General features: G+C 52.0%; 1 protein-coding gene across 1 annotated transcript in view; it reads right to left on the bottom strand.

Annotated features, from left to right (window-relative positions):
* Positions 1-1250: 1250 nt before the first annotated feature.
* The window catches only part of IGDCC3 (immunoglobulin superfamily DCC subclass member 3), a 104297-nt gene continuing 78047 nt past the window's right edge, over positions 1251-27500 (bottom strand). The window contains exons 7-14 of the mRNA XM_068958183.1: positions 20235-20400; positions 10105-10352; positions 9288-9452; positions 3736-3924; positions 3363-3467; positions 2247-2385; positions 1659-1866; positions 1251-1545 (exon numbers count right to left, since the gene is read on the bottom strand). Of these exons, the coding sequence (XP_068814284.1) occupies positions 1351-1545; positions 1659-1866; positions 2247-2385; positions 3363-3467; positions 3736-3924; positions 9288-9452; positions 10105-10352; positions 20235-20400 (1415 nt within the window). The 3' untranslated portion in view covers positions 1251-1350. The remainder of the gene's footprint in view (positions 1546-1658; positions 1867-2246; positions 2386-3362; positions 3468-3735; positions 3925-9287; positions 9453-10104; positions 10353-20234; positions 20401-27500) is intronic.

The raw sequence follows: 27500 nt of genomic DNA, 5'->3' as shown, positions 1-27500 counted from the left end.
GGCACCGTGTTGAGCCCCGGCACAGAGGAGCCCCGCCGGCGGCTGAGCGCCTCGCGCCTGCCCAAATCCACCCTGGACAGGCCAAGGCAGAGATTCAGGGCCGCGGCCGCCAGCGCCGAATTCGGTCCTGCAAGCGCACAGCATCGGCAAGCCGCGGGGCATTAGCAGCTGCACGTCTGTGACAACCCAGACAGTCTTTAAAGTAAAAAAACCATGGTACGAATCTCCGACGTGTAAAAGCACACCGGAGCACCGCTACGTGCCTAAAAGTAAAGCTCATAACACCGGCGAAGCGTGGCTGCGACGGCTGCGCCTGGCGCCAGCCCGCTGCCCAACGGCTTTGCTTCGCGACGGGTTTGCTGGAAGAGGGAGGCGGCGACACACACACACACGAGTTTCTATCAAACTTGAGGTAGAACATTGCTTTCAAGGTTTGGAAGTGCTTTACATTGGAACGACGACGACAACGACGACGACGACGACGACAAAAACAACAACGCGGCAGGTACAGAGCGCGACTGCTGAGGTAGGACCAAGCTTGTACTGACCAAGTGCTACGCTACTTGTTGCTGAACTTGAAGGAAGACGCAGATATTTCTGCTTCCCAGAAGACATTCATTCCGGTTGAGGTAGGTTCGGATTTCACTCGGGTTGTTTGTCCAAGTCTTTCAGTAGCCCTCAGGCAGGCCTCCTTTGACACACTTTTTTTTTTTTAATGTAGAGTCAATCAGCAAAAAAGTATCCTGAGAAATAGAGAAAGTGTACAAAACCATCAAATCCATGGAGAGACGGCCTTCCCAGGCCTCAATTTTTGGAGTCATGTTAGAAGAATTTCTCCTAATCCAGTCTTCTTGAAATAAAAAATAGATCCGAAAGTAGTCCTAAAGCTGCTAATCAGGAAGAAGTCCGTGATGCCAAGAGAACAAGGCTCACCATATTCCCAGTCTCCCGGAGACGGGAGAGGTTGCCAAACTCAGCCCAAGAGGCTTTTACTTAGCAGCCATGGGAAAATCCATCATGACCAGTCTTGATAACGCAGCCACCAAAAGAAGCACACACAGAGGCCTGAGACAGGTCAGAAAGATCAACTTCATAGAGTTTCAAAAAGGCTGTATGTGTGTGTGTGTGTGTGTGTATATATATATATGTATATATATATATATATATATATATATAATATGTATGTATGTATATTTATATATATATATAAAAATAAAGCAAAACAAAAAAATAACAATCAGACCGTAGAAATCTTCAATTGACCTGAGATTGACGAATCATTGTAAAGACATCACCAGCCGCGGGTTTGGTTTCTGGTAACTCCTACAAGAGGGTTCGAGGCATGGCCGTTTATCCTTCATTGGCGGGACTGTGGCTGGCAGCTGGAGCCGCGGCGCTGCCGCCGCGGGGCAGCCCCCCGCGCGCCCCAAGCCCTGGGCTTCGGGCCGGGGCCTCCGGCTGCTCCTCCTCTATAATGCTGAACTCGTCCAGCGGCAGTGTGGACAGCTGGGTCTCGTCGTGGGAGGCAGGCAGGCCACGAGCCGACTGGCAAGAGAAAAAGGGAAACCGCCACGACGTCGGCAGGCTGCTGATGCTCTTAGACGTGCGGCTGCATCTTTGCCCTATTGCGTTTCCCACCCCGCGCCTCCGGTCCTTACCGTTATGTCTTTATCCTGCTGCTCCTGGGAAGGCAGCGCTGGGAATAACCTCTCCAGCTCGTTCATATCCAGCTGCTTTCCGTTCAAGTCCAGGTCGTCCCGGTCCCTGCGAGCGGCCCCGTTGAGAACGAGGCCCGCAGCGCTCCTCTGGCTTCTCGGGACCTGAGGGGTCGACAGCTGCTCCTGCACGTTTTTACACATCAGCAGCCTGAAAAATCAAGAGGCAGAGCCCGAGGGTGAGCAAAGTCGGTGCCGCTCTCCCCTTCCTTCCCCCTAGCCTGAGTCTGCCTTATCTCTGTGCTCCGCTCCTTCCCTCATTGAATCCCTCTTACAAAGTCACGTCTCTTCGCCTCTCACCAAACAGCTTTTGTTTTACAGGGATGGTCAGTGCTTGCCCAAGCAGAAATACTGCCGTTCCTGGGAAGCACCAGGTCCTTTGACAGGCACCGTCCTGGGGTGGGAGGCCCTGAGGGCCAGGTGGCTGTGAGGCTTCCCGATGTCCCCGCGAGCGGGGTGAGCGCGGCAGGAGTCCCACCTGGCCTTAGAGACGGCTGCCCCGCCACGAGCAGCCTCATCAGCGACTCCTACCTTCCTCTGTACCCAAACATGAGGAAAAGGACGCAGAATATGATGCAGGTGACGCCGATGTGGATCCCGATGATGATGCCCGTCGTGGAGGTTTTATTGTTCTGCTCGTCCTTCATGCAGTCGCAGGGGGGATTCAGCACTGGTGGGCGAAATGGGGAAAGGGGGAGTCAGTGGTGCTGCTTTCCTATTCCTCCTCCAGCTTTTGGGAACTGACTTCATCTCCCTGCTGTGCTCCAAGAGCCAATAGCTCTGCTATGGCGAGAGGCGGCTGTTACCTGCTGGCTCACTGCTACAGCCCCAGCGAGAGGCTCAGAGCCAAAGCCCACCCCCATGAAGGCAATCACAGCACGTAAAGGCCCATAAGGTCCATGGAGACCCCTTTCCACCATCCATTAGTAGACGCATTGGTTTAATGAAAAGAAGGATCTGGCTGCCAAGCCTCAAAACCAACGTTATCGCTGAAGTTTTGTTTTCTCAAAGCTGAAGCCAACAGCTCGAGCAGGCTGGGCGCAGAGCAGCACTGCGGGGCGGACCTGCTGCTCTCACACCCTGCAAGACGGCTGCACGATCTGAAACACCTCGGCTCCCCAAGCCAGTGACGTTCTTGCAGGCGTCCCATCTCCTCTCACCAGCACCATAGCACAGCTTGCAGCCAGGCAATTCGCTTCTAGGGCCAAGTCTCCGGCTCTGGTCCCTAATGCTGCACGGACAGGCAGAGGGAGGGGATAACGCACAAGGATTTTGCCTTCCCAGCTGAGGATTTGTAAACTTTGCACCTTCCCCACGTCAGCGGTGGGACGTGCGCGACAGTGGGGAAGGCACAACGCTGCTGAGCGTGGCACACCAGAGCGAGCTGCAGTATTTGATAGAAAGCACTGAGCAGGCAGGTGCCAACAGATTAGTATTTACCCTAACATGGATAGAGGAGGAATAACTATCTCTGCTTTGAAGATATTCCCAATGGAAGGCTTAAAAGGTCTCCAAGAGCAGCAGGAGGTGTTTTACACGTAGATGAATGCCGTCCGCTGGACGCATCGGGGTGAGGCCCCCGCTCCCGGCCGACCCTCCTGCAAAGTGATTTTCACAACCTGTCGTGGGAACAAGGCTGCTCCTCACCTGTCCTTTCCACAGTTTCCCTCAAGGACACAAAGCGCACCGTTGAATTGCCATCCCCGTGCTGGTTATAGGCCAGGAGTTTGACTTCATACACCACTGACGCATCTGTTTCGAAAGAGGCACAAGAAAGGCATTTCAGGCTAAAGCATTAGGCTTCTCGCCTGGAGGGTACTTATTCGGGAAAAACACCTTCCCAAACACACAGGACTGCTGCAAACAACTCAGGAGGCAAACTTTTGTTGCCCACAACTGGGAAAGCATCCAAAAAACCTAGAGCTGCAGCATCTCCTCTTTAGTAGCTGACCACATGGCCTGGTCGGCTGGTCCTCCCTGGTACAGAGGGCAATGCGGACTGGGTTTCTGCTGTACTTACCCAGGTGGCTGATGTTGTATGCTGTTACGTTGCTGGGCAGCACCACTGGGCCTGTGTACTGCGAGAGGTGGACTTTGCGATAGAAGAGTTTGAAGCCTTCATGCTGGCCCAGTTTGATGGAGGGCTCCCAGGTGGCCTGGACGGTGGTGCTGTTAATGACTTTGATAAAGAGGGATGGCATCGCTGGGACTGAAACAGAAAGAGAAAGACAGTGGGTCACATGTGTGCTCTGGCCTGCACAGTGAGAAATCCCCACTAGGCTTCCCCTGCAGTCACCGAGCCAAAGACCGTGATAGATGAGACTGAGAAAATCAGGTTAGACCAGATCCTGGATTTTGAATTTCATCAGGAAGTTGCATGAGTTTCTGAGGTTTTTTTTCCTATGCTCAGTTCAGCAAGCGACGAGGCTACCTTCAGACTCCGGCTGCAATCCGATGCTCAGCCCCATTGGGTCAGGGCAGGAATGCAGTGGCTTGGGAAACGCATTCCCCAGTTCCATTCCTCTGCCCTCACCCTAGGGCAGTGAGGCCCTTTTGGAGTGCTTAATCCCTGAGGGAGGAAGCAACCAGAAGGGATGGAGCCGGAGACATCCGTCTTAAAAGAAGTAGGTGAAATATGCTGCTACCCAGTCGAGCTCGCTAGGTACCTGCACTGGCTTGCAGGGTGCACGGGAGCTGGTTCTCCCGCTTGGCTTTGGGAGGGAGGGTTGCGATTCTGGGATCAGGGCAGGGGAATGAGGAGAGAAACGGAGCATCTTCAGTAACAGCCCTAAACACCTGAGCAGCCCAAGATCACTGCCTAGCTGTAGGCATGCACTTACCTGGCCTTAGGGACGCACAGGGATTTAGCTGGGAAGATGTCCCTGCTGCTGCCCGGTGTCACCGAGGCCTGATTCCACTGGGAATGATACTAAAAACTGTCAGTGGTAGTCCCATCAATGCCCCAAAAAAAAAATCCTGCCCTCATCCTTGGGGTGTGCTGCAGCAAAGTGTCACTGCCACTTCCTCCCTGGGTCCCCAAATAGCTGGCCAGCCCCAGTCTGTCCCATCCACTGGGCTGAGAGGTGCAGGTTTGCAAAGCAGAGCCCGTTTTCTGGTGATTTAACTACCTGGGTTTTCTGAAGCTGGTTCTGCACAAAAGCTTTCTGGGGAGCCCTATGCAATGCAATGCTGCGGTCACAGCGGGCCATGCTTTCCCTGAGTGTCTCTCCTTCCCCCTCCCTCCCTTTTGCTGTTCACATCAATGCAGAGATGTGTCTCAGCAGGATCTTTCATCAATGATTTTTTTTTTTCCTCCTAATTCCCACAAAAGGCCAAATGCTCCCATCACTTCCTGAGCCTTTTGCACCGTTCGGAAGGTGTGACGCACGAGACACCACAGTCCCTCTGCCTGGCCTGCAGGCTCTGCTTCTCCAGCATCCTCTGGCCAAGAGCAGACTTTGAGCCAGAGTTATTTTCTGATCCCAATTATGAGCTCAGAAGTCCCCAAGTATAAGGATTGCTGGGCTTGCACTGGACCTGCGCAGCTTTTTGTCTTGCTTTTCCCCAAAGGATGCATAAACGATAAGCCTTGAAAACCCAGCCTCGGCGGTGTCCTTTGGCACAGAGGTCAGCACAGTCATTTAGTGAGCACCACTGAAAAGCTGATGAAACGTGGTCGTGTCTAAGCTGTCAGTCTAAGCCTGACAAGAGCTAAAAAGGATATTACTCAATTTAATAGCACAGTCAAAACCGCACAGCACAATGGTTAGCCTTTTCCCAGACAGTGAAAGCTCAAGCTTTGGAGATTTAGGGGAAGGAAAGGCAACTCTCGCGGGTGAGCAGGTGGGTCCATGCAACCCTGCAAAGAGCTGCCCTCCTTCTCTGAGCCCCCACGGGCTGCAGGGGCTTTGACGGGTGCCCTGCAAGTGGCCCTCGGGAGAGGAACAAGTCCCTGTTGACCAGTGAGTATCTCCATGTGACTTCAGGAGGAGAGACCCTGAGGGCAGCTGTCCCCATCCCGGTCTACAGAGAGCTCATCCTGCCTTCGGGCTGCCAGCGGGAGAAAAAGGGCTGAAGTACTCCTCGCTAGGATTTATTCTGACGTGCACTTCACTGATGGGAAGTCTGTGCTTACCAATTTCTGGGTGCAAAACACAGAGCAAACTAAAATTATACCAGAATGTTCCATTCTTCCCAAGTCTAAAAAAAGTTTTTTTATCCAATGGCATAATTTTTTTTTTCCTAATTCTCCCAATTCCCTTTAGGGCAAAATTAAGAATGGTCCGGATCCCCGCTCTAAAAAGTTGGACCCTTGCTTACAGAAACAGTTCTTCAATCATGAGTGAAAACACCACAGAAAGGGAAATCACATTATCCCATGAACAAAAACAAACACTAAAGTGGGCCATCCTGATTTATGAAGAGTCGGCTTTATTTTACGGTTGCAGAGCCTTACATTTAATAAAAACCACAAGAATCTCTCTCCTTCAAAGTACGCAATATATAGTATTTATTCAAACTTTGAGTATATATATATATATTTATATATGTATAATATTGATTATATGTATGCACTTGCAGAATGCATGTGCTCTTTATAATGTCATTACACAAATAAGTGTATACAGAATGGAGTATATTTGTGTGTGGATAGATATATGTACACACACAAGTGTATATGTGCTTCACAGAAGTATATATAAGACATAATATGTATCTAATATAAGTGAGGCATCTCCCTCATGCTAAGGGCTGGGATACTTGTTTTCCTCTTCCGTGCTGTTTGGAATTTTCCCCAGGTCATTTCAACTTTCTTCTTGAAGGCGTCTTTAGCCGAAGATGACTAAAGGAACAATCTTCATCCTAGAGAAATGTCAAAAAGTCCTGGAGAAAACCCTAAAAAGCATCAAAAGACAAGAACAGGGGTGTGTGCTGCTTAATGACGTGGATATAGTTTGCCATTTAAAATATCACAGCATTTGTGAAACGGTGTAAAGGAGCCCAGGGCTGAGCTCGCAGAGGAGCACGCAACTGCCAAAGTGTGGAAGTCAAGGGGTTTTACAGGGAGCGAGTGAGCTCCGAGTCTGTCTGGAGCTCTCCCAGCTGCTCCCGCTTGGGTCGGCACGCCGCAGGCGCCCGCTCCGCACCCTGCTCCCAGTGCCCGCTCTTGGGAAGTGCAGAATTAGTGCCAGATGGAAAAGCAGTCAGTGCTGGGGGAAAGGAGAGTGAACAACACGAAGGACAGAAAGACCCTTCTAGCAAGAGAAGCTTAAGGAGCTAAAGTTAACTTGCTTAGTTGCTCTTTTGCATCTTCCTTTCTTCTTCCTTCCATCCAAAATTATCACTGGTCACAAAGGAGCAAGCATTTTACTTCCAGAAAGTATCGGAGAACTTCTGCCAAGCCCATTCCCCAGTACTGAAAAGTCGATCTCCCTACAGGCAAAAGCAGCCCCGTTCCTGAGCATCCCAGACATTTCTTCACTGTATTCCTGCTCCAAATAATAACCACATTTTACATGGCAATTCACCCTCTGACCAGTATTTCCAGTATTTCCAGCTGCCAACAACTCCACCATCCACTCGGGTAAGTGCTGTCCTCACCCCATGGAGCTGAGCCAGTTCGAGGCAGGCAGAAGCGTCCACCATGTCCCTTCTGTGCAGGGCGGGACTCGGCGGCTGTGTGACAGCCAGGGCCTGCTGCACCGGGGCTTTGCACGCATCGGTGCACATACGCTTTTGCACACATCTCATGCACGTGGCTCTGAGCCACCCTGAGGGGGCTCTGGCAACGCCAGCTGAAACTACAGCTCCTATATGTCCCATGCCTGGGAAATCCTGTCCTTTCCCAGTGCTCTTTGACTGCACAGATCCATGCACCTTCCCAACTGTGGACAAGTCACAGCATTTTGGTGCATAGGAAGACACAGGGCGAAATGGCTTGGCTGCGCACAAGAGGAGGTGTATCTTTCTCCTGTCCCGCAGATGCAGCGACACCTCATTTTGGTGACAAGAGCCCCGAGACCCAGCTCCCTGACCCGCTCCCAAGTATGTGAGCAGGGGGCAGCACGGACCTGAGTGAAGCAAACCATGGCCATGGCTGCCCTGAAATTTGGGGAATGCCCGTGCAGTTCCCTGCACCCAACCTAGCTACAAATCAAGTCAGAACTGGGGCTTTTAAGTCTCTTTTTATCTTCCGACAAGGTAAACCCTAGCTGGGGTTCAGTAGTTTTAAATAGGACTGTTTGTCCGTCCAGAACATGTAGCTTCTTGCTGAAACGCTGTTACACAGGATGAGCCTTTTTAAAGGACAGTAGAGCAGGACAACGATGCCTTGAAACTTCAGAGAGCCAAGAAATTTATGATCCCACTAACAGATACCTAACTATTCCTATAGTGATTGAAGGTAATAATGTCAAAAAGTCCTGTCTAGCTTGACCCAAACTTCTCCAAAATACACCAAGCTCTGTGACGCATGGCTGGCTTTTGGCTACTGTAGCTGAACTCGGAGCAGCGGGTCAAGGAGTTTCAAGTTTTAGCTTAGTCAATCCCTCCACCTCCAGCTTGGAACGAAAAACAAACTCAAAGGGTGACTGACTCCCTGTCGAGTGCCAAAGAAATAAACGTGCAGGGTAACAACCCAGCAGGGCAAGGATTTATTGGCATTGCTGCTTAAATGCTGTAATAAATGGAAAAGGGAATGAGATTTGGATCCCCCACCTGGAAGTCAATCCACTCCTAAATCAGGTCCTCATACCCAAGGCCTTCTCTGCTCCGAATGCATAATTACTGAGTTCTCCAGAGAAAGATGCAACGTTCCTAAGAAATTACTCTCAGATGAGTGAGATAAACCAATATCCAGAGGTGCTGGAGAGGCACAGGAGCCTGTAGGGAAACACTCCTGAAATGCCAGCTGACAGACGGCTGACACTTGACAGCTCACACAGGGGCTGTAATTTCTGTCCGGTATCTGGGCACAAGTGTCCCACATTAAAGCACCCAGTTTCTTGCTGGGGAAGTTAACTGGTGGCCACATCTGGGAGACAAAGTCAAGGAAAAGCCTTGGAGACTGCGCTAACTTCCCACTGAAACAGAGGCTGCTCCAAGGCAGGGACCTCGAGGCCAGGACAGCTCAGCTCTGGTGCGCTTTCTCCAGGACAGAACAGAACAAAATTCAAATTCAGAAAATGTGGCACCTATCAAGAAGAGCTGTGAGTACCAGAGCTGCCGGAGACTGCTGAGAAGCTTCCTGAGCAAGGAATCCGCAGTTTAGGAAAAGCCCAGGGCAGATGCAACGCCCAAGATCACCTGCACAAGAGGACTGACGTGCGCTAGCCCCCTGCTACAACAGAAGCCATGAGAGATAATGCCGTGTTTAAGGCAGTCGGTCGATCCCTATGTAACGGTACAAGTGAGTTTTTCATAATAGCCCAGAGTATAGGGAGGAGCGGGAACAAGGAGCAACAAAACCCTTGTGTCAAGGGGCTGAGGAGGGGGGTATTGGGGTGACTGGCTCTGCTGCCACGCACAGGTGGTTTCAAGCATCTGACGGCTCAAGCGTTATGACTTCCTTACCTTCTCCTAGCGTGCTCACCACTGTGACTTCTGAGGCTTTGCTGGCGCCCCGGGAGGTGTAAGCCTTTATATAGAAGCTATAGCTGGTCGAAGGCTCTAAATCGGTCACTAGCTGCTGGAACGTGCTCTTGCTAACAGCCTCCTGATACTCCATCTCCACAGGATCTGCAGCGCAAAGAAAGGGAGAGCAGAGCAGCGTTAGGCTTTGCAAGAGGTAAAGGGACTAAACAGATGTTGTAAGCAGTAATTTTGGTTCCTATCAAGGAACTGTCTGCCCAGGCACTAGTTCACTTACATTTCTGCATGCTTTGCCAGAGACCTAAGTGGGCAGCAAGGTCTTGATCATGCAGCTTCACCTTCCTTCCCTTGCTAAAAGAAATCCCAGCCTGTGCTGCTGCAGGTAGTGCTGCCAGCTCTGCGCTTAGTGAACACAGGCCCCCAGGAATACAGCCCAGCAACCCCTAAGAAGCTGTCTTTGAGTGGGGGGAGAGCAAGGCAGAGCTCAGGTGGTGTCAGATGCAGCAGTTGCCAAAGAGGGTCAGGTTCTCAGGAGCCGGGCCCCAGATCAGAAAGTGTCTTGCATTAATGCAGGTAACATACATAGGAAGGCTGAACGCTAGCCACCCCACTCTCCTCACCCTTTTGGCACTTACATCGCCGTTACTGCCTTGTCTCTGTCTTTCAGAAACACGGAGATGAGAGGGGACAGAGGTGGCAGCGCTGCCTACCACGGTGCAGACCTGGTTTATCCAGTGGGCCTCGTTGCTAAATGGTGCGAAGGATGAGGAAGCTCTGAGCAGCAGGCAGAGCACCATACCTGCAGCTTTCCGGATGTGCAGCACGTAGCCGATGATCTCCTTGGTGTTCTGCAGTGGCTCTTTCCAAGACACCTGGATGGTGGTTGCAGAGATCGTCTCAGCCTTGACGCTCTGTGGAGGACCAGGCAGCCCGTCCGCCCACAGGACTGTCAGGCGAGCGCTGGCTTGCGTGGAGCCGGCGCTGTTCTCAGCAATGCACTGGTAGATAGCTTCATCCGCCTGGTTGATCCCGTAGATGGTGAGAGTGCTACGTGGGGACACAAGCGGGACAAGCACCTAAGGCACTGGAGAGGCCAACAGCCCTCCCTGCACAGACGTCCCTTCCCTCCCAGCTGCGCCAAGGCCACCGCGATGGGTCTCATGGTGCACGTGGCGCTAACTCGCCTGTGGAGGATCATCACACAGCTACCGGCAACGAGCCCGCGCAGGCAAACACACACGGATGCTACGGCAAGTCTCATCGAGTGCAGCCAGAAAGCCTGCCGGTGATGCTGCAATTGTGTTATAGCACATTAGAGCGGTCTTAGGGTAACATCAGGATTAGCTGACCTATCCTGCAGGGTTAGAGCCTCAGCTCCTGCCTTTGTGTTCTCAAAAACCTGATCACTGCCAGCCACAAGCCAAAGCTTATGAGCAAGTTGCAGGTTTTGTCTGCAAAAACCTCTGAGTGTATTTCTGACGCCGGCGCATCAGAGCTTGCTTTCCCATGGCAGCCGTCAGAAGGGTCCTTCCCGCCTGCTGTCAGGTGCCTCTGCACCAGGCTCAGATGCTGTTTTCAGTCCAAAGATAAAGACAGTCTCTGGCTATCTTGGTTAAAAGCATCCTTTGACGCGCATAGGGATGACCAGACTCCCTGTGCACACAGCGAGCTGGATTAAAAGCCTCTTTTGAGCCTCACGACTCTCTGGCAACACCCATGCACAACTGGGGCAATCCAGCTGCCCAGTGCCTTTAAAACAACATCAGCAAATATCCACTCAGGAATAAATGTGCAACACATCAGCCCTATCCAGCCATTCGGCATGCAAAAAGGCTTCTCTTAACAACATACGTTTGCAAACAGGGACACATCACTGAGAGCTCAGCACGCTGCAGGGTTTGCACGGTTCCCCAGAAATCAAGCCTGCAATAAAGCGATGCTATCTGCGACAGCCCAGCAGACACCAGGCCCTGCAAACCAACACCCAGGGCGCTACCCTGGGGCCGGTGGGGTCTCACCGCTCTGCTCCTAGTGCCGAGCTGCAAGTGGAAGGGCAGACTTGGAAGTCAGGGTTGTTTTTAACCAACCTTGAGGCAGTAGCTCAGGAAGGTTATGATAAAATACGCTCAAAATACCCTTAGGCCAGTTAGGGAGTGTTTATAAATCAGGCGTTTTGGGGCTATTTTCAGAAATAAACTTCTAGGAAATTTATTTCAGACTGGCCCAACTAAACCCAGTGATAGCTTTGATGCCACTGTAAATGGTAGTGTAACTGTATTCCTTACTGCAAATTAGGGGTATGGGCGGGGTTGGATTACTCCTATAGATACACTATAGGGCAAACTATTTGTCCTAAAGAGGTCTGTATCAGCTCAGCAAAGGGAAAAACTACCATGAAGTGGGTATCATCTGGGGGACCCACACAGAGGTGAAGAGCTTCTCTCATCAGAAATCTTTCCAACACGGGTAAAGAGAGGTCCCAGTATTTTACGTTTTTAGTATCATTTCAACCTATGAAATCAGAGTTACTGGCAAATTAGACACCATTCCTACAAATCAAATATATCTTTGCCACATCTTGACTCAACATTCTTACATCCATCATGCCTAGCCTGCAGGAATTGCTTTTTTACCAATTCTTGGGTTGCTATTTTAGCCCACAACCGGCTATGAGATGCTTCTAGTAACCTGGCCCAATGCTGCCCCGCTCCTGTACTCACAGAGCCTTTACCTACACAGCACGGCTTACAAACGCTGCTCGCCACGGCCTCCCCTCCTGTTTGAGAGTACCGCTCCCATGTGCACCGCGCTGCATTAATCCTTATTGTACGCCTGCACTCCCAGCACTAGCCGGTTCGTTTGAACGCTGTTTCGCTTCTGGCTTGGCGTGAACTAGTTTAGGAGACCGCAATGTCTTTGAGATTCAGCCTCATCTCTTTGGCCGATGTCAAAGTTTGCATGTGCTTTTTGGTTGATGTTTTTCTGCAAGAAATGGTCCAAACCTAACCAAATCCACAGCTTGCTCCCAGGGAAAAATGAATTATTTCCTCCTGCTTGGGCAAATTCTCAGTGGAATGCAGATCTGGCTGCACCTGGGTACATTGTAAACACCTCTGCTGCCTCTGAGGGGCATTTCACAGCTTTTTCGGAGTCATAATCAAAGTTGCCCTTTATGTAAATGAAAAACTGTACATGGCAAGTGGAAATGATAAATAACCTGTCACTGCCTGCCTGTATGTCAGAACGAATGCTTCTTCTAATTGCAGCAAAATATTGGTCTTCTTGTATTAAAATTTATTATTGCTGTTGATTTAACATTCATAATTCTGCCTTGCAAATTATTGGGGCCACGGTGAGTGAGCAAATGTTTAACAGTAATCTATTTATGTCCTGTGCCTTTGTTTCCTTGGAAACATTGTAAATGGAATATCAAATGTGATGGTTTCGGCTGATATGGTGATTTTAGAGAATCGGCCCTAAGCTCCCCTCGTAGCCACAGGCTCGATGTATCTGATTAAATGGAAGGAGAAAGCCAGAGCCAGGGGCGTGGGGGGGCAGAAGGGGGGGAAGACCCAACGTGTGGCTGTGCTGTGTCAACAAGGCCTGGTTTCTGCGAGGCCAGATGGTGTAAGGCAGGATTAAGCAGCCCGAACGCTGTATCCGCAGCTCTGCATAAAGCAGATGTGTGAAAGGAGCAGCACCGCTTCCTTCTGCGCTGTCAATGCCGGGATTATTTTCACACCGCCGCTGTGCATCTGGGCACCTAGGAGCAGCCAGCCCCGGCTGGCACGCCAGTCGAGAGCAGCATTAAGCTTCCTAAGCACGGACAAAGCAGCCCAGGAACAACGAGGAGCATTGAGGCTCTGCTGCCTCAAAGGTTGTTTGCTTTACGTTTAAAACATGAGGGGGGACGATGCAGGGAGGAGGGAAGCCTGGCTGAAAGCAGCCCAAGGGGTGCAAGGACTCCCACGCTGATGGGAGCAGCCCAGCCCTGGGACACCGAAGACATCTCCTGCCTGGGAGGGTGGGGGGGCCCGTCTAGCACGACAAGTGCTGGGTGTCAGCGCTCGTGGTGCAAGACCCCCCCTTCGCAGCGTTGGGCCGTTGGGGAGCCGGAGCGAGGCAGAGCCTTGGGCAGCCCAGCTGTCTCTGGGGAGATCCCAGGGCAGCTGATAACACTGCCGCGGCAAGCCAGAAGAAACTGAAACAAAACCAATCCCCTCCACGCTGGAGAGAGCAGGGAGCTGGAGACTGCTCCTCAGGCTTCCAGAAGTTCACTGTCATTGGGATTCACAGTTTGGAAGTGGCACGCAGAAGGAGCCGCAGCTATCCATCCCCTCGGGGCTGCGCTACGTGCAACGAGGTGCAGGCACCGAGGTCAACAGAATTACTGCATTTTCTGCTATCCCTATAAACCCTGGTAAGCAGCAGAAACCGGGCGCCCGAGAGGCTGCTGAGCAGCATATAAGCACCAACTTCGAGAAAATAAGGGTTTTCTCTCCTTCTCCGTCAGTCTCTCAAACACACGCAGGGTGAACGCACCCAGTCCGTGCTGCAAACCTCAAAAAGAGAGCCGAGATGCCTCTGCTGCGCTTCTGCACGCACCTTAACTCTTCAGCAACTCCTCCTGCCTTCGCCCACTGCAGCAGCTCGGGCGCTCCCTCGCGCCGTGCCCCGCTCCGCCTCCGGCTGTCACGGGTCGGCTGCACCAGGCTACACCGAAGGAACGACTGTTCCCGGGCCGCCGGCCGGGGCCAAGCTGGAAAGGAGCTTCTCCCTTCGGTGCTGTTTGTTGCCAGCTTTACAGAAACGCCCCGTGTTTGGAGGTTAAGCAGTTCAGACTGGGAACGAGCTGCAAAGTTTGCCCAGCGACGCTCACCAGCCGCTGGAAGGCGTCCCCAGAGGGACACCGCCGATCGCTCCAGAAGTACGCTCGTCTGCCTCCAGAAATTTATAAACGCCATGCAGGACTTGCCAGGCCAAGTTCCCCGGGTTGCGTTACGATCCCCTTCCAGCCAAACCGATTTAGGTTTAGCAGATATGGCATCCCGCTGGCCAGGATCCCCCGCTCGGCTCCGTGGCTCCGGACTCGCTCCGGCACGGTCTCGGCAGGCCGGCCCCGGTGGCACCGGGGGGAACCGTGCCACCCTCCCGCCAGCGCCCCGAAAGGGCCAACAGGCTCGGCCCTGCAGAGCTGGGTCGAGGCGCTGCTCCTCCTCGCGGCCCTGGGATTTAGGGATTCGGCTCTCCGGTGTCTTTTCTGCAGGAAGGGAAGTTGTAAGCGGCAACCCACTGACTACGAGAGGTGCAGCCGTGGCTTCAAACGTGGCCCCATTTCATCCTGAAGTGCTGAGCCGTCCTTGCTGGCTTCATGACGCCCACGTTTGCACCCTCCCTACAGAGGGTTAGGAGAACGGGGCGTTGAGGAACACGTGGATACGAGTTTCCACCTTAGACCAGCAAGGCAAACGGCTGGGAGAGCTCTCAGCTGCTAGACGGAAAGTCCCAACGACTCTCCCCAGCAAGAGGGATGGGTGCTGGAGAGGACACGACCCAGCCTAACGCAGCGGGGCTGAGCTCAGGCTGCCCCCGACGGGCTCAGCCCTGCCTCGAAGGCTCCTATGTGACAACAGTTCTCTGCAGATGGATTTCGTCACATGCAACAGTGCTAAGAAACACTTCAAATCCTGACTCAGCGACGCACCTAAAGAGCAGCTCAGTGGAGCGGCGCACGGAGAAAAATTACACAGGCAGCTTGGTAGCAAAATAATCCCAGTCCCTTGAGAAGGAGAGACGCTGTCGGCTGCTCTGGGGCTGCTGCGCATCCCTTTGGTGGGACGCGGCACGTGATCCCGACACCGGATCCCCTTGCGGGCAGGGAAGTCTGGACGCCGCTGACGCCCCGCTGCGCAGCAGGGCTCTGCGCGCTCCTGCGGAGACGCTCCAGCCAGCCCTGCCGAGGCAATGAGGAGGCCGCGCAGGCTCTCCTCGTGTCTTCCAAACAAACTCAAACCCATAAATTACTCTTAAATCAGGAGCAGCTGGTTCACATCCCAACCCTCTACGTACTTATTTGTCATGCTTCTGGGAACTGAAGTATAATTTGCTAGATGGTACCCTCCCCATAATCACCACAGCTCTCCAAACTCATTGCATGCACAACTTGCAGGCTTGCCCACCCTTCCTTACAGCGTCCCAAACGCCTCCGAATTCAAGAGCTTGCGGGGTGCGCGCAAGGGCGCAAAGAGTCCCGATGCGAGTTTGCGCTCCTCGGAAACTGGACAGCTGCCATCTCCCAGCGCTGGGCCGCAGCTAGCGCACGCGGCCCGGCACGAAAGCAGATTCACAGCTCGTGGAGCTGGCCTGCACCCAGGTAGGACGCGGGAACCTTGTTTGCATCTCTCTGCACCCAGCCAACGTAGTTTTTACAGCAAAACGCCGTCCCGCAAGCGGCAACGGCATGTGGCAGAGCGTGGTTTGCTCCAAGAGCGAAAGGGCTGCTCTGTCCTAAGCGCACGGCTGTCTCTGTTTGAAGCCTGCTCTCTGTTTCTGCACTAGGATTAAGCAAAAAGGCATGTGCCAGAAAAGCAAAGTTGCCCTGAAGTTTATTTACGGAGGAGTATTTTCCCTGATGAGCCTTAAGCATACACAGCCCTTGGAGTGAGTCATTCACAGGGCACTACAACAAGTGCTGGGCAGTGACAAAGAATTTAAAAGGGAGACAGTTCATAAGCGAAGGTCACCGAGGAGAGCAAACACCACCTGAGCCCAGGTTCTAACGAAGCCTTTTTCCAGTGGAACAAATGAAGTCCCTTAATTACCATTTTGTAAATAAAATCTTGGAAAATCAATATTTAGAGCCTGCCTTCTCTGAAGATGTTGGCCTTTGTTCCTTGCTGTTACAGCAATATAAAGCTCCTAGCGTGATATACTTCTAGGCTGAAAATTACCCCCCTGCACTTGATCGGGTCAGAGGAAGAAAAGCAATAAACCTTTCAGAGCAGTAATTCGGGTACTATTTTGTGCTTCCTTGCAAATTTTGAAGTAATAACCCAAAAAGCCCAATTTCACACAAGCTCACAATTAACATGGAACCAGCCTTTCCCCCTGCAGCGATACGGCTGCTTTCAGGCCAGGCCAGCGCTGCCAGGGGGGAATTTTGCTGGAAACGCGCCCTACATCTCTCAGGCCGGGGCGATGGTCCCGCTGCGACTCTGCAGGACCCAGTGCCGCTACCGACGCTTGACATGGCACAGCGACATACTGTCAGTCATAAGAAATGCAAATCACCCTGTGAGCAAGACAGGCAAAACGCTATCTCCGACCAACACAGCATGCAACGGACCCTGCGGCTGCTGCATTTGGAGATGGTTCCGTCAAAGTTACAGAGACTCCACCAATTTCCCCCAATTTCTCCATCCGAGAGCACGGTTCAGTGCAGCGTCACTCCGACAGCTACTGACTCCATCCCCAACACAGGGGTCGCATGGCAAGACACCTCTATCGCCGGCTCCTTCCAAGATTTTTATTCACAGCTTTTAATGGAAAACCCCACAATTCCCTACGCCTGAGCCTTCATGCATTTTTCATTAACAATTATCTGCTATCCCAGAACTGCTTTTGATTTTTGCTAATCATCGATCGGGTATTTTGTTCCCACACAGCTGGCATTTGCAAAACATCACCACCACCCCTGGAGAGGGCACAGCAGAAGGCTGCTCTTTAACGTTAACGTGCCTGGGAGTCGTCGGCACATCAGGCGATCACAAGCCACATCTGAGGGACCGCAAGGGAAAAGGTGTTTATTGGATGTGGCCTGCAAGGCTTATTTTACTGAGCTAAAAGCCTGGAAGTTGCCTAGCAAGTGACTCAGGAGGCCCTCTGATGTTGCAGACGACAGCCACATCCAACCTGCCATCCTGTCCTCGATGAAGGTGGGCTCCTGAAGTCTTCCTTCACGGGGGTTTGCTCTCCTTGGGTTTGCAGGTACCACGTACGAGAGACGGCATGGGGTGACTCACCTGCCAATGGGCCCTTCACAGCGGCACGATACTATAACGGTGTGAAGCCCAAGCAAGCGTTTGATGGACAGATTTTCCAAGCAGCTGTGGTTTTGGGCAGTTATGCTACTGCTCGCCGGAGTGGTGTTTCCAGAGGAGATTGTACATGCAAAGCTTGAGGGAGCAGCGTGGGATCTCGAAGGCCCTGTGTTCTGCAGGGCGGGACCTCACTTCTAGCTGTGATGTTTACAAGTTTGCTCGTAATGATATATTTTGCAATCAATTAGCACACGACATGATTTGGGATGATTTACTCTTTTTTCTAAAAATCCCTTTGGGGGCATTCAGACCTTCATTGCCATATTAAGCAGAGTTTTAATTCAAATGAATTTTCTACGAAACCACGTAATCTAATTAAATGGCTCGTAGTACACTTTAGTAGCTTCATTGCTAGAAGATTCGAGATTCATCTTCACATGGATAAATATTTTCCAAGTGCAATAGACTGATAAATCCAAGGCATAATCACAAACTGATTCTGCCTAGAACTAAGTGGGTTACAGCATTTAGCCATGCCCAAAAGAATGAAACAAAGAACAACCTGAAAAAGCTCAGAGAAAACCAGCCATTGATCTGTTTTCTCCAATCCATGGCACGGCCAGGCACACTGCACCAGCAAGGGCATTTCTCAGACCGACAGCTTTGGAAACTGCTGGGCACAGCCACTCTCCTCAAGTCAGGAGTCAGACTAGACCAAAACTAGTGCAAAGGAAGCCAAAAGTTCAACACCATCTGACGGCCTCAAGGCTCCGATTTACAGTCACTTTACTATAGCTTAAGAAGGTGCTGCATGTCAGCTGAGCCCCAGTAACGGCTGAGCCCCCTTGGCCTGTGACAGATGCAACGTAATCTGATCATTCACTTGCAATGAAAAAGACCGAAGCTAAATTGCATTAAATGACTGCCATAAGAAAATGATTACAGTGATGCTCACCCAGTCGCAGTTAACATGCACGTGTAGCTCAGCTCCAGGCACAGGGACCTGGCCAGGAATCCTTACCACGACCGGCAACATGACTTTTGCCTTCCTCAAGCAGTGAAGAGAAATGATTTTACAGGCAAAGCATGCAGGAAAGACGCATATCTGAACTCAATGCAAGTTTTGTCATGGATTTAACAACTGCTTAAAAGTCTTTGGTCACTTATGACTCTGCTTCCTGGTCAATAAGGGAGATGGCACTAATTTCCCTTCTTCCATGTCTGGTCGGTTCACGCTGTAAGGGCAGAAATGCCTCAGCAACCCACAAAACGAGCCGTAACACCGCAAGCTGGAACAAGCGGCAGCTCTATGTGCGTGCACAAAGTCCCCTGAAGGGTCCTAAAAACTTCCAGCTGGGAGAAAACCTCCACCGATCGTGAAGACTTTATTGCAACTCATAGTCTTCATAGTCAACAAAAATTAAAAACAACCCTCAAACCTGAAAATGAAAAGCCATATTATAATGAAACACGGAAAGATAAAACCCTTGCTCTCCCAGGAAGAACATGCCACGGCACCTGCACAAGCACTTCCCAATGGCCAAAACTGAAAGACCAGACCCTACAGCTGGGTAGCTGCTTTCATGAGATGCATTTGTTAATACATGTAACAGCTATATCACGCCATAGAGTACAAATCTCTAGCAATAATTTAGATTTACAGCACATGTACTATTATTTTTCAGTATATTGTTCCATGCTATTTCCATAGAAACTATGTTGCCACCTTGTAATTTTCACACTAAGCGCGCCCCACCATATTATTTCCACAGTACAAACATCCCCATCCCTTAGCATGAAAACGTAGTTATTTAGTACTCAGAGAAAACACTCTTCCCCGGTGAGATAAAAGGCTTAAGTTTAGTGAAAGCCAGCTTCCACGCAAACATTATCTCAAGCGGGGGCAAACGTATGTGCATTTGCACACAGAGGCAGGTCAAAATACACGGGTTACAGCGTGGTTCCTCGGCTGATGAGTGAGCATGGTACAGCACGCTCCCTGCCGACTTCAAATGCCTGTTTTTGCTAGGCGCCAGGATCATCAGTCAAAGCGTAACCCCGATGTCCGGGTACAATAAAGCACAAAGCACTTAAATGTAGGCCACAAACTGAAGCCAGTGGGACTGGAGCAGACACCTCAGCGCTTTGCCGTGCGGAGCCCAAGACCTGCTTTTGAACTCTCCCATCTTCGGAGCAGCCCTTTGCTAAAGCAGAAAGAGCCGATGTCTCCTCCCGCTCCCTTTTCCACTGGCATCCAGATAGCTCAGAATAATGACTTTTAATTTAGCCTCCCTCATAAGCAGGGCCAGGGAACGTTTCATCAGTAGGGAAACCATCCGAGGGATGCGTGACAGCGACCCACCTCGTCTGCCGAAGCCAAGCTGCCTCTAACGTAGTCCCTCTGTGAGGCACTCGAGCAGCAGGGTCGGAGCCTCTCTGCATCGCCTGTGCCGTTCTCGGCCTCGAGCACGTAAACCACTGCCCAGCACAACCGACTACGGCTAAAGCCAGGCTTGCATGGGCACACCAGGACCTGTTGCTGCCTGCCCAAGGGGTGGTGCAGGGGCAAGCACCTTCGCTCCCTGCTAGCCTTCACCATCTGGTCAAAAATGAACACATTCATCCATGGCAAATCAGCCATCTATGCAAAAGCCAAGGCCCGTGTGAAGCTAACTTGCTCTTTGCCCATTTTGATCCTGTGTCTGTAGCTACATAACATGAAATACGCCTGCAGCGACAGCTGTTTCCAGAGGCCATCAGGCAGGAGATCCCAGCCTCCTGTGGGAGTAAGCCCAGATGTACATCGTGGCCCTGGCACAACCCAGCTGCGTGTTTCACACCCCTCTCCAGCCTGCGGTGCAGCGCCAGCAGCCCATGCGCAAGGATTTACCTGTTGTTATTCTTCAGCTTAATATGGTCGCTCGTCTCCAGGATCTGCCCGTTCTTCAGCCAAGTGATCTGCGGGGGGGGCTCCCCTTGGGCCACGCACGTGAAGATGGCAGTCGTCCCCACGGGCCGGGAAATGGACTGGGGATGCTGCACAAACTCCGCGGGGGCTGCAGGGAGAAAGGAGGAGAAGGACGAGGAAAGTCACAAGGATCCCATTTTATCACAGCACAAAGAGCAACCTCAGAACTTGGTCTCCAATACACATCGTTTGCCTGGGAGCATGGGGAATGAAAGCCCCAGCATCTGTCAGACCCAGGGCTACCTGGCTGAGGCACGGCACAGGCTGTAGATAATCACGGTTTGGATGGCCTGTCTGTAATCAACGCAATAACGCAGTTTGGCTGCCCAGGGTGCTGGCAGTCACGGCTTCATAGCGAGCACCAGAAGGTCAGCTCCGTGCTGTACGGAGAGCGGGGGACGGGGAGCCTTGGGTTCAGATAAACGGGAAGAGGGTCCAAGCCCCCTCACCCCAGTCTCCCACTGAAAGCAACCCCAATGCTGCAAAAAAACCCGTATATGACAAAGGTTATCTAAAAACGCACCCTGCCCATTAGGGGGAGCAGGCTAGAAGATTATCGATCTCCAGTTGTTTGCACAAGCCTAAAACGGAAAGCGTGCATAACCCCACTTAGCAGTGCGCGGCAGTGAGGACAGCCGTCATCCTGGCAGAAATGAGCCCGCTGGTACAGTGGCTTGCAAAGAGCAGCACACATTGACAGCACAAAGAGGAAGGAAGGCTGCAGCTAGCACACAGCAATTACGGCATTTGCGGTTGGGAAGTTCGGCTGTTTTGCCTGCGGTCAGTGGCAGCGCGAGAGTAACCCAATGGGCCGGTACAGCATGAACAAATTGCTTGCACACGGACAAAAATGCACAGGAGGGCGTAGAGGAATTCTGCAGGTTCTTCTCCTCTGCAGGAATCATCAGCTTCGCTGCAGACCCTCCCAGCAGCAGCAGATCGGGGAGCCCTTTCTGCCCTCAATGGGCAGCCTGGGGCTCTTGGGGTCCTGCCGAGCCTCGGAGAAGACTCCACAATGCTTGTAACTGCTGCTCATAACCTAACATTTAAACCTTTAACAACACGATTTTTGAACAGAAAGTGATTTCTCCCACTTCCAGCAGCTCAGAATATATTTAAAATCATTTATCAGAATAAAAACAGCGTATTAGCCAATGGAAAGCAGAGCTTGAAAGACACTGCCAAATAGGTGAGTTTATACAAGCACTTACGCTTCAAAGGGCAAAGTGATAAATATACTCCACATTGCTGCTGAGACCTAAAATCAGGTGGAAGCTCTGGCAGCTGTGATGAAGGCAAACAGATGAGAGGCATCAGTCCACAATGAATTTACCAACCAGTGTCATGCAACGGATGGCTGGCGTTAAATTTTTCCAACTGCAGTGAGATTATCTAGCGTGACACTAGCAGGTTTTTTCCAAGTGAGGGGTTGGTGCACTCGGCCACCCGGAGAGCTGCAGGGATGGGAGAAGGGAGCAAACTGGTCTGGCAACGTGTGCCGACCGCAGGCAGGAAAGAGGTGCCCAGGAAGCGAGCAGGAGCAGCTACGCAAGAGCAGAGCTCTGTGGTTTGTGGCCAAAAAAACCCGTGGCGTTTGCTGCAACAGTGCGGAGCGATAAAGTCCCTTCCCCAGCCGCACCTGTGCAAGGGAACGGCATCATTACTGCTGCAATAAGGCTAAAGAGCAGCAAAAGGTGCTGGCATGGAGGAGCACAGTCATACAGGTTATAAGTCCTGCAAGCAGCGAGACGCAGAAACCCCTTGAAGAGCCCATCTTCCTCGAAGGAGCCCCCTCTTTCATTTTTAATAATCAAAGAGAAGTGGAGCATGGCAGGTCTGACTTATGCTAGCGGTAGGGGGTGTCCGCTGGCAGAGTTTATTGCCAGACCACTTCTGCTGGCGACCGGTCCACTAATGAAGCCCATCTCAGCAATCTAACGGACACATATTTCCAAAACCTCCTGCTAAACTTCCCAGTGGGGGCCAATCAATGCATTTCCCCTCTTCTTCTCTCCTACATTTTCCCCTTAGATCAAATTAATTCATAAATTACATTAAAATTTAGGAGCGATTCAATAAAAGGTGGAAGCATGGACATACAGTGGGGGGAAAAAAAAGTCTTCCCTGCGGTGAATGGTCCCTTTGTGGTGTACAGTGAGAGCAGAGCGCATTAGAGACTTGATTTTCAAGACTCCCTTAACCTCCCGCCCCTCGCTTTGTGCTGTCGCGGTTTTGCAAGAGCCGTTATTTTGCAAGTGGCTGTGCACCTCCCGGCTTTCATCTGGGCTCCCGAGTTGTGCCCACAATACTCGCAGGTGCAAAACCCGGTGCCAAGGAAAGGCACGGCCATCGCCCAGCTCCTCATTGCGGCTTCATTAAAGACCTTGCCGCTTGGCTCTCTGCCGCTGCTTCCCCACCCCCAAATTGCAAACCTGCTGCTTGCTCCAGCAGAAGCGAAGTTTAAATATGGAAAGAGGCATCCGGCGCAACCCTTCTGGAATCACTTGCTCTCCTTATCCTCCTTTATTAGCCTGTGTCAAGAGGGAGTAATTGGAGCGGTGTCGCGTGTGACTCCGGGGTAACGAACGTGCAGCTGCGGCCGCTGGCTCGGCGCCAGCGATGCTATTCAGCACCGCGGCCCCTTGGGCTCCTCGCGGCCCTGCTCCGCTCGCGCTCCCTCCTCGGCGCTGCCTCACTAAACACAACCACATCAAACCCCCGGCCCCCGTTTCACTTGCTTAAACTCTCCAGGGAGCCGACGGCCACTGCTTCGAACGGCTCCCACCTCCGCCGTCCCGAGCTGCCCCTGCTCGGCAGCATCCCTCGCTGTGAGGCATGGGCCGTCCTTCTGCTATTTCTGCTCCTCCTGGGCCTCCCCAGGCATTTTTCAGTCGTGCTCAGGTCTTGCCCTCCTCTTTGTTTCCCAGCATACTCCTGATTCGGGCTTTTGGGGCAAAAGGAGCAGCAGCATGGAGCTGCAGTGGCAAAAAGGCCCAGGCTGCGGCAGAAACCCCATCCTTGGTGGAGGCACTTGCCCTGCTGCAAGCCCTCCACCCGCTTCGTCGTTCATAATCAACAGCATCTTGTCAGTGCTCGTCGCACCCCGCGCAGAGGTGCCCCAGCCTCAACACCTCTCCCCATCCGCAGGCGAAAGGCCTGGGCCATGCAAGCGCTGAGAAGAAGCATCTCTCGGCCAAGATCGGCGTTAAGACTCAAACCTGGCGAGGAGGAGCAGACACCCTCCGGCCCTTGCTTGTGAAGCACAGGGATGCCGATGGCTTGATTATTCAGGACTTAATGGGAGGGAGGAGAACATGTGGCTTTAATGAATATTTAAAGGCATGACACTGGTATCAAAAAGCAATAACGCTCAGAATTGTTAACCAAGTGCTTCAATAGGTTTTGCTGCACTTAACATACTGTTGATATTACGAAGCTGCTGTAACGGCAGACTTGGACTGGCTCCATCTCTTCAGCGACATCTCATCTCAGCGGTGACCAGCCACCAGCCTCCACGGATAATGGGGAGCTTTGTCGCCCAGCCACAGCCGTTGGCATGAGTTTGTGGTGCAGCACATGTGAAACCAAAGCCTTTTTGCATTAGGAGGTGCTGGTGTTTCCCCTGGTGTCTGGCAGCTCACCAGGGCTGTCCTAAGGAACGGGGAGCACCGAAGTTTGAGGTACTGGTGCCAGACAAAAACTTGTCCCTTGCACCTCAAGCACAAAACAGTCATTAACTCTCAGCAGCCAGAGCACCAGGGTGGGGAAGGAGGCTGGGGTGAGGAGAAGGAGGAAAAACCTCAAAACAACAAACCCTCATAAATTAGGCTACCAGAACATACAATAAGAGTATAAAGGAGAAGGCAGGTCTTTGAGGGAGTCATTTAGGCACAGCATCAGATGACAGGAGATTGAAGACGAAGAACTGCTCCCCACTTCATTTCTCTCTGTTGACTACAAAGGATGCCCGGATGTTTAACTGCGTAACTGGTGGGACTGGTAGGGCCAGACGTGGGAACTGGGACCATGTTCCCCCAGGAACCAAGCAGAGACCACTCAAGGGGTTTTGTGGAGGCTGTCCATCACCAAGTTTGAGCTTTTCAGGAGTGGGATGTGTTTCCATGTCACCTACTCATGTGCTAAAGGGAGGATGCTTTGGAGGGTTCAGGCATCCCAGCTCACTCCAGCTTCCCGATAGACAAGACCGAAATGTCCGTCCGCCTGTCCCTGCATGGCCACTTTTCATCAGGAGGAAAATTAGCTCCTTGTGGTGCGCCTGCCCCACAGACCAGCTTTTGAAGCTGTTTTGGTAGCATGGATTTAGGCCAGGAATGCAATGGCTAAACTCAAGGGCAAATCAAGTCCCACAAAGCTGAGCCTAAAACACAGCAAGCACAACACATCTGCTGATGAATTCATCCCCACGCCTGAGGCTTGCAAAACCGCCGAGCGAGGGCGGTGGAAGAAATGGCAGGAAACGCAGCGGTGGCCGAATCTACTGGACCAAGAAGTGCAGCCCGGTTCTGCTGGCAGCAAGCACTGCGAACAAGGCAGTCATTGTCACCAGAGCCTTCAGAAACGTGTCCTTAAGATGGGCACTCATTTATGAGATGGGATCTCATTTTTCTGCATAGCTTTCAGGAGGAAATGAAGCGTGGAGCGGAGAACACTGGTGACCATCTGGCCATTCACAGCCCATCAGTTTGTTATGACACCAAACGCATAATAAAGCACAAAAGATTGCACAGGAGGTAGAGAGAAAGCGCTTTGATATTTTTTTTTTCCTTTCCACCGAAGCCTGCTCTTCCTTTGCACCACACGCACACACACCCCCCGTTTCAGCCGGCGACACATTCGGCCCTTCAACAACTCCCCCCGTGAGACTTTCACTCGCAGCCCGGCACAAAGCAATATTCAAATGGCTGCGCTGGGATCTTAAGAGAAAATGGAAACTTTCTTGTGTGAGAACTTTACAAAAGAGATCAAAGGCGCCTAAATGGCCAGGGGAGGGCAGGGAGGGAGGGAAAGGGGGATTGAGGCCTTGTCCTCCAACGGGAGGAGGAATTCCCAGGAAGATAATAAGACAGCGTTCGACGATCTGAAGGAGAGGCTGCAAGGCAAAAGGCCGCTGCGGCTGGAGCAGACCGAGCGCTCGTGCGGGAGCGGAGCCCCGCGACAGGACACCGCTGCCCGCGCGGCTGCTGAGCTGGGGACGAGGTGGGAGCAGGAGGGTGGACGTGGCCTCAGTCCCGGCCTCCCGCTAACTCCTGGCCTTACAAAAGGAAACGTCGCCTTTTCCGCCTGGGTTTCCCTGTAAAATGTGCCTCCTTCGAAAGGCACAGGGTAGGTTAATCTGTGCCTGCGGGCACTTCAAGGGCCCTGCATAAAGGCAGCGAGTACCTGGCCTGGCCGCTCTGCGGGCTTGCGCGTTGTCCTGGCCCGCGCTAGCTTCCTCTCCAGCCAGGCTTTTGATCGCTGCTTCTTTGCTTTTATTCCCTTTACAGATGTAATTTGCATCACTGACATCTTGACAAAGATAAAAACCCACAGTCTTCTGTGTCAGTCATTATCAGTGTTTTCTTCCCAGACAAACCTGAACGGCAATCATTTGTACCTCTCAACTGGAAAATTTGGCAAAATGAGATTCGGACGAAGGAGAAGCTGCTGCCAAAGGGAGGCTGAGCAAATGTGGGATGAGACCAACGGCTGGGCCAGGTTCTGCCATTAGCTTCCCTGGGGAAGAGCCACCCCTCAGATATATGAAACACTTCCTGGCGGGCAACAGATTTGGGGATGGCTGGGAGCTCCTGAGCTCCTGTGCAGCTCGTGTCCACAAGGGCTGCACTGGAGGACGTAGCAGCCACACTTCCCTACTCCACTGCCCACTTCCCCACTAATCCTGAACACGATAGCATCCCGCCTTGCACAGCTGGTGACTCTGCTGGCCTTATGATTACAATTTTCAGAACAAATTCTAATTTTGGTAACCAGGGCGAAAACCCACACTAATTCTACCCGAGATGAACTCCAGCACTAGAGCAGCTGTTCAGGAGCTGATGTTCAAAACTCTGAAAAGACTGAGAACTGCTCATCTGTAGCAATGAGAAGTTGTGCTACCCTTTTCCCTCCCATCCAGTAGCTAACAGGAGCGGTTAACAGGATGCAATAGCTATGCTTTTATAACTTCACAGATTTTTCAAGTAACTCCTTTTGGCTCTGCCTGCCTGCTGGACAACATCAGCTCTGCGTTGGGATTCAGCGGCTTCTACTAGACACATCACGTGCAAAGCCATCTTACAGCAGCTCTAAACCATTTGTTTCAGTACAGCAAGGTTGTCCTTAATACCTGGGGTGGCATTTCTTAATCAGGGGACTCATAGGTGTGACCACCCCCAGTCAGCTGGGAGGCCCCCTCATGACATCGCTCACCTAGAAACGCAACAGCAAAAGAAACTGCGCGTTTTCACCTCCCATGGTGTCTGGTCAGCACCTGGGACTCAGGAGGAGCAAGCAGCCCCGTACTGCTGGCCCCTTCTGCATCGCTCCCTATCAGCTCCCCAAGCAAAGCAGACAAGGGGATGCCAGCGCCCAGGGACTGACACCAGTGCAGAGGTGACACAGTGCTGAACTGCCACCAGCAACTCCCGGGACCTGTCAGGTGAGCATCAGGGCTGAAGGAGGGCACTTTCCCCGTCACCAGCATGAAAGGTTCAATTAGCTCGCTCCAGCAGGAGGTGTATAATTTCAGATTCAGGATATCATCAGTCAATAGTTAATGAGTGAGCTGATGAGAGCGCGAGATGCATTAAGTGGACTAGCCTGAAGAGGAGGTGAGTGCCTGTAATCAGGGGTGGATTACTGCCATTCAGAGTGCGCTGCCAGCTGGGTTTGCCTGCTGAAACACTTGCCGGGCTCCCCTCACCATGGAGACTGGTCGCTCAGAGCACATGGAAGGGGTTTGTTTGGTTTTTCGAGTGCTGATCTCTACCGTGGGTTGAATCACCCTATAGAAGCGGCATTTCAGGATAGTTGCCACGGGGAAGGGGAGCAGCCTGCACCCCCCAGGCAGGGCGATGGGGCATTTCATGGCTGACCCTCAAAGGGCGCTTCACTTAGCGAGGGTCCTTGTACGTCTGCTGAGACATACAAGGACGATAACCAGTAACAACTGGGGTCTGTTACCCCAAA

This window comes from Struthio camelus, chromosome 12 (genome assembly GCF_040807025.1).
Source record: "Struthio camelus isolate bStrCam1 chromosome 12, bStrCam1.hap1, whole genome shotgun sequence".
NCBI lineage: Eukaryota > Metazoa > Chordata > Aves > Struthioniformes > Struthionidae > Struthio > Struthio camelus.
Note: the sequence above shows the minus strand (reverse complement) of the source record. Positions and strands in the feature narration are given on the sequence as shown.